At 63.6% G+C, this 6,359-nt stretch overlaps 1 protein-coding gene across 1 annotated transcript; it reads left to right on the top strand.

Moving 5' to 3' along the window:
• On the top strand, positions 1 to 5,757 carry BARHL1 (BarH like homeobox 1). The gene is made up of 3 exons (XM_048053572.2): positions 1 to 542; positions 3,651 to 3,873; positions 5,414 to 5,757. Exons 1-3 carry the CDS (start codon positions 110 to 112, stop codon positions 5,706 to 5,708), a joined length of 951 nt encoding a protein of 316 aa, XP_047909529.2. The 5' UTR covers positions 1 to 109; the 3' UTR covers positions 5,709 to 5,757.
• Positions 5,758 to 6,359: the final 602 nt, after the last annotated feature.

The following is a 6,359-nucleotide window of genomic DNA, read 5'->3' as shown; positions in this document are numbered from 1 at the left end:
CCCTTTTGTTGTTGTTGTTCTTGCTCTCGCCGTTAATTATCGTTACCAACCCTCTTCCGCCGCGCCCTCCCCGCCGATGCCCGTGTGAGCGCCAGCACCTGCGGGGGCCATGGAGGGCTCCACCGGCTTCGGGATCGACTCCATCCTCTCGCACCGAGCCGGGAGCCCGGCAGGGCCCAAGGGGGACCCTCTGGGGGGCGACGGGAGGTCCCCGCTGGAGCTGAGCCCCCGCTCGGAGGGCAACAGCGGGTGCCCCTCGCCCCGCTCGCCCGGCCGCGAGTGCCTGGAGGCGGCGGGGCCGCATCTGCAGCCCGGCCAGGGCTCGGCTCCTTCCCAGTCCCGGACCGTCACCTCGTCCTTCCTCATCAGAGACATCCTGGCCGACTGCAAGCCCCTGGCAGCCTGCGCCCCTTACTCCAGCACCAATGGACCTCACGGCGGGCAGGAGCCGGCGGGCAGGATCCCCACCAAACCCGGCGAGGACTTTAGGGAGAAAATGGAAAAAACCACCAGCAGCTCCTCCTCGGATTCCGAGTACAAAGGTAAAAAAGAGCCGCTGGCCCCGGGTGGGGGGGGTGTCTCAGGGCAGCCTGGCCCTGAAACCTCAAAATGCGCCGGGAGCGCCCCGGGGCCGGGGGGGGTGGGGGGTGGCGGCACCGGTGGCCCCCGAAATGACCGCGGGGTCGGCACCAAGTCGGGAAAACTTTGGAGAGGAAAAGGTCGGAGGGGCTGGCTGCGGTGGCAGGGGCCGGGGCGCTTCGTGCTCTCTCCGAAGCCGCCCGGGGGTTGCTCCGGGTGCTCCCCGCGGGTCCTCCGCGCCTGCCCGCGGGGAAAGCGGAGCCGAGAGCCGGGGGCGGATTTCTGCCCGGGCAAAACACGAGGAAAAACAAAATAGAAACGATAATAAAATCGGCACGGATTTTACCGGGTATTTCCCCTGCTCCGGTGTCAAACGACTGAGAAAAGTCGGCGGGAATTGATTGGGTTCGTATTAGCGTTATTAGCCCCGTTATTATTTCGGATTATTTCGAGCCCCGGGCTGCAGCCGCGGCGGGGAACGGGGCTGAAACGGCTGCGGCTCGCCCCGGGCCGGGGCTTCGGCCTCCCCGGCCCCTCGCAGCCTCTGCCCGGCCTCCCCCTCGGAGGAGGCAGGGGCGCAGCGCGGGAGGTTTGGGGTTTGGGGCTCTCCCCCCCACCACCCCGGATCAGGTTATCCCGGCAGCTTTCGTCCATCCCGCTTCCGCCGTCCCCGAAAAAAAAAAAATAATACTGATAATAACTTTCACCCGGGAAAAAACTGTTCGCAGGGAGAGGCGAGGCTGCCGAGGCTGGGGGAGAAAGGGGAGGCCGTGGCTCCTCGCGGGGCCGCTGGATTTTGGGGGGCTGGCAGGAACTGGGGGATGGGATAGGGCAATTGTGTCCCCCCCCTCCCCGGATAGCCCGGAGCAGCCGCTGAACGGGCTGAAGGGGGGGGAAACTGCCCCAAAAAAGCCTCCGCGCCCCGCGGGAGGCCCCGGCCTCTGCGGGAGGATCCGCGGGGAGAACCGCGGGGCTCGGCTCCGCCGCTCGGAAGGGCCGGGATCGAAAACAGCCGCGCTTCCCCACTTCGGGTTTTGTTTTCGGTTCCTGAACCTCCTCCCCTGATTCTCTCGCCTTTGTCCCCTTCCCAAAACCGCCCGGAGAGGGGAGAAAGGAGGCAGGGACGGAGCGGGAGCGCTCGGCTCCGCTCGGGGCAGCCGCGGCCAGCATCGAAATTCTCCCTAAAACGGGGGAAAACGCCGCTTAAAGAGGGGGGAAACATTGCTTAAAGGAGGGGAAAGCACCGCTTAAGGGAGGCAAGAACACCGCCTGAAAGGAGCGGAAAACCACTGCGTAAATAGGGGTAAAACACCTATTTTAATAGGAGGAAAAAATCACTGCGCAAACGGGCTTTAAAACCCCCGCGTAGCGGGGAGCAGAAGCAGGTCCCCGCGCCCAGCAGCGCCCTTCTTGCTGCTTTGGGAAGAGCCTTTTTTGGGGCGAAACGGCCCCGATTTACGCCGCCCGGGGGGCTGCGCGGCTGGGCCTAACCGGCGGGATTCGGCCCGAGCCGAAATGCCGAAGCCCCGCGACATCGATTTTTGATTTTTGATTTTTTTGTTTTGTTTTGTTTTCGTGTTTTAAGCCAGGGCTGCCCGGGGCACAGCTGCAGGACGGGGAAGCCGCCGCCGCACCGAGCGCAGCCCCGCGGCCAGCGGGACCGCTGGGGGAGCCGAGGCTGAGCCTCCCGGGGCGGGGGGGGGCGGGTCGGAGGAGAGAATTTTTTGCTTTTTCCCGGGGTGCGAAACCCGGCTTTGCCCCTGCCCCGGGGGCAAAAAGCTCCCCAAAACTTTCGGGCCTCTCTCGGGGGCCGGCCGGGCCCCCTCCCTCCCCAGGCCGGGGTCGCTGCTGCCCCCCCCGGGCGGAGCCGTCCCGGTGCTGGCGGCCTCCCCCCGGCCTCGGCTCTGCCTCCTCGGCCGGAGCCGGGCTTTCCGGTTGAAGGGTTTCTCTCCCCGGTGGCTCAATTAACCGGATTATTGTCTTCCTACAGAGAGAAATCAGCTCGCGTTCAGCGCGGCCCCGGCCCCGCTAACACCCGGCCCCGGGAAATTTAGCATAAAGCCCGCAAAGCCCCAGCGCCGAAAATGTCTCGAGCCGGAGCCTTCCTGCCTCCTCCTCTCCTCCACGAGGGTGGGGAAGGCGAGCACCGCCGGGCTCCTTCTCCTCCTTATTTCTGAGCTTTTGTTTTGGTTTGTTTTGATTTGTTTGGGTTTGTTTGGGGTTGTTTTTCTTTTTTTTTTCCCCTATATTTTTCTTTTTTTTTTCTATATATTTTTTTTCTATATTTTTATTTTGTTTTCTATATTTGCCTTTATTTTTTTTTCCCTCCTCCCGGCTCTTTACCCCTCCGAGGTTTCGCGGTGTAAATCCCGGCGTCGCTCCGCCGGTGATGGGCACGGAGGGCGCAGGCAGGCTCCGCACCGCCGCCCCCAGCCTCCGCCGCCGGCTTTGAAGCCCAAACCCGGCCCGGTCGGGGCCGCTTCCCCGGGATTTCGTTGCGAGCCTCGGGAGGGAGGCTGGGTCCCGGCCCCGGCAGCAGCTCGGGAGGACGGAGGCTTTTCCGCACGGGGGAAGAAGAGGCGCCAAGCCCGGCGGCTTTCCTCTCCAAAAACGCGGCCTCCCCGTCTTTATTTGGGGTTGGTTTTGTTTGGGGTTTAAAAAAAAAAAAAAAAAGAGAGAGAGGGAAAAAAAGAGAGAAAAAATAAAGAAAAAAGAGAGAGGAAAAAAAAAAGAGAGAAAAACAACCCCCAAACTAAACGAAATGCCCGGGCACCAAGAAAGCTGTGGGGTGTCGGGGGGCAAAGCCGGGCAGGAGGCGCAGGGAGAGCGCAGGGGCCGGATCCTGCCCCCCTCCGGCTGTCGGGGTGGAAAGGGCCGGGTCCGAGCCGGGGGCCCTGCGAGGCCCCCCCCGGGTTAAACCACATCGGGGTGCGGAGCAACCGCGCCGTGAATCCGATTTGGTGCCCGAGCCCCTCTCCTCCGGTTTATTGCGGCGGGGGCTCGGCCCCTTTTGAGCCTTTCTCCTTCCCTGCCTGCCCTGACCTGGCCTCTCTTCCTCCCTGTCGGCCCAGTGAAAGAAGAAGGGGACCGGGAGATCTCCAGCTCCCGGGACAGCCCCCCGGTGCGGCTGAAAAAGCCGCGCAAAGCCCGCACCGCCTTCACCGACCATCAGCTGGCCCAGCTGGAGCGCAGCTTCGAGAGGCAAAAATACCTGAGCGTGCAGGACAGGATGGAGCTGGCGGCCTCCCTCAACCTCACCGACACGCAGGTGAAAACCTGGTACCAGAACAGAAGGTAAAAATTCCCCCTGCCCTCCCGCCCGCAGCGCCCGGTCCCATCCTGCTCCCGCAGCCCCGCTCCGGGCCCCCCCCAGCCCCCCGGTCCCAGCCACCTGCAGCCCCCCGGGGCCTTTTGCCCCCAGCCCAAATTCGGGGGGGGGGGGGACACGGGGCCGGGCCGGGGGGCAATCGGTGCCCCCCAGCCCCAGCGAGCGAGGGGAGCACCGGGCATCCAGCTAAACACAGCAGCATAACACATCGGGCCATTAATAATAGATACCAATTACTGCTTTGGGCATCAATAATTAACGGCCTTTACAGTAATTACACAATTATTATTATGATGAATAATTTACTGGGGGAAATAGGTTTAGAGCTTCAGCGACAAAACTGCAAAAGGGCCGGAGCCGTTTGGTGGCTTCAATTGATTTAGCCGGGGGTCCCCAAAGCCGACCATTGCCCCCCCTGCGGACCGGGGGCGGCGGATGGCAGCACCCCCCCCGGCCCTGTCCTCTCCTCGCCCCCCCGGTTTGAGCCCTCGTCCCCCCCCCAATTTCCAGCCCCGTTCCCGGGCTGCGGAACCCGGCCGCTCCGCCAGCGCTCTGCGGGGCTGCTTAGGGGTGGCGGGGGCTCTGTGTGTAAATGTGCACACAAACATAGACACAGAGAAATATAGACACAGAAAAATAAAGATATAGAGAAATACCGACACGGAGAAATATAGAGAAGTATAGATATAGAGACATATAGACAGAGCAATATAGATAAAGAGAAGTATATAGATAGAAATACAGATAGAAATATATATAGAGAGAAATATAGATAGAGAGAAATAGAGGTACCGAGAAATATAGATTCTGGGAAATACAGATTCCAAGGAATATTGATACATAAGAATACAGATACAGAGAAATATAGATACAGAGTAATATAGATAGAGGGAAATACAGATACAGGGAAATAGATACAGAGAAATACAGACACAGACCCCCCCCCATCCCTATAAGCCGCAAACGAAAGCCCCCCAGCGCTGCCCCCTGCAGCAGCCCCGGCCCTTGGGGGTCCCGGCTCGGGGGTCCCGGAGCAGGACCAGCACGGGGGGGGGGGGGGGGGGCTGCCCGGCGGAGCTGTGCGTCCACGAGGGAGCGTTTGGGATTTGGGATTTGCAACCTGCGGCTCCCGGCCCGGGAAGGGGCTCGGAAGGTGCCCAAGGGTCGGGCCCCAGTGAGTGGCCGCTGGGCAAACCCAAACCCGGGCTTTGTGACTCTGGGGCTGCGTGGGGACGCCGGGGAGCCAAGTCCTGCTGCCCCGCTAATGGGGGCTACGGCCACCGTCCCGTCCCGCCCCGTCCCGTCCCATCCTGCCCCATCCCATCCCATCCCACCCCATTCCACCTCATCCCAGTCCATCCCATCCCACCCCCGAATTCCGGCAGCGCGCACCGGGGCTGTGCAAGGGCGGAGTGTGGGGGGGGGGAAGCGCAAAAACCCCGTGCGCGCCCTTTGGAGCACCCCCCGCTACCCGCGCCCCCCTGTCTCGGCTTGTCCCCCCCCCAGGACCAAGTGGAAAAGGCAGACGGCGGTGGGCCTGGAGCTGCTGGCCGAGGCCGGCAACTACTCAGCCCTGCAGAGGATGTTCCCCTCGCCCTACTTCTACCCGCAGAGCCTGGTCTCCAACCTGGACCCCGGCGCTGCCCTCTACCTGTACCGCGGACCCAGCGCGCCGCCCCCGGCCCTCCAGAGACCCCTGGTGCCCCGCATCCTCATCCACGGACTGCAGGGCGGCAGCGAGCCCCCCCCGCCCCTGCCCCCCCTGCCCGGCGTCCTGCCCCGGGCCGCGCAGCCCCGGTGAGCCCCGGCCTCCCGGGACCCCCCCCCCCCCGACCCCCACACACCCCGGTCGGGGGGGGGGGGGGGGCGAAGGGGGGCCAGCCCACCCCTGGGGCCGCGAGCAAGCGACAAATATAAATATATATATATATAAAGGAGACCTCCCCCCCCCCCCCCCCCGCCCCCCTACCACTTTTTTAATACGCGAAGAATGCAAGGAGTAGGGCTGGGGGCTGGCAGAGCTGCCCCCGCCCCGCTTTGCCCCCTTGTGCCCCCCAAGGGCAGGAGGGGCGCTGCTGTCCCCCCCCCCCCCGACCCCGCACCGGGAGCACGGGCAGGGGGTGCCCGGGGGGCTGCCCGGGTCCGGGGGGGCTCTGCCTTTCCGCCCCCTCCTAAGCAATTGCCGGGGCCGAGCCCCCCCCGGTTCCCGGGAGCCCCCTCCTCGCCTCCCCCGGCCCCACAGCCGGGAATGGACCCCGGAATGGTGTGGGGGGGGGGGGTGGGCACCGGGTTTTGGGCCGTCCGCACCCGCAAAAAGCGGCGAACTGTAAATACCGTGCGCAAAATGTATATGAATTATTTATTTGTGAACCCTGAGGGCGTATTTGTGTAAGTGATGCTTGTCAGTCTGTATCCCGGGGCCGGCCCGGCCGGGGCAGGGAGGGGGGGGTCC

Source organism: Anser cygnoides, chromosome 20 (assembly GCF_040182565.1).
Source record: "Anser cygnoides isolate HZ-2024a breed goose chromosome 20, Taihu_goose_T2T_genome, whole genome shotgun sequence".
NCBI classification, from domain to species: Eukaryota; Metazoa; Chordata; class Aves; order Anseriformes; family Anatidae; genus Anser; species Anser cygnoides.
Note: the sequence above shows the minus strand (reverse complement) of the source record. Positions and strands in the feature narration are given on the sequence as shown.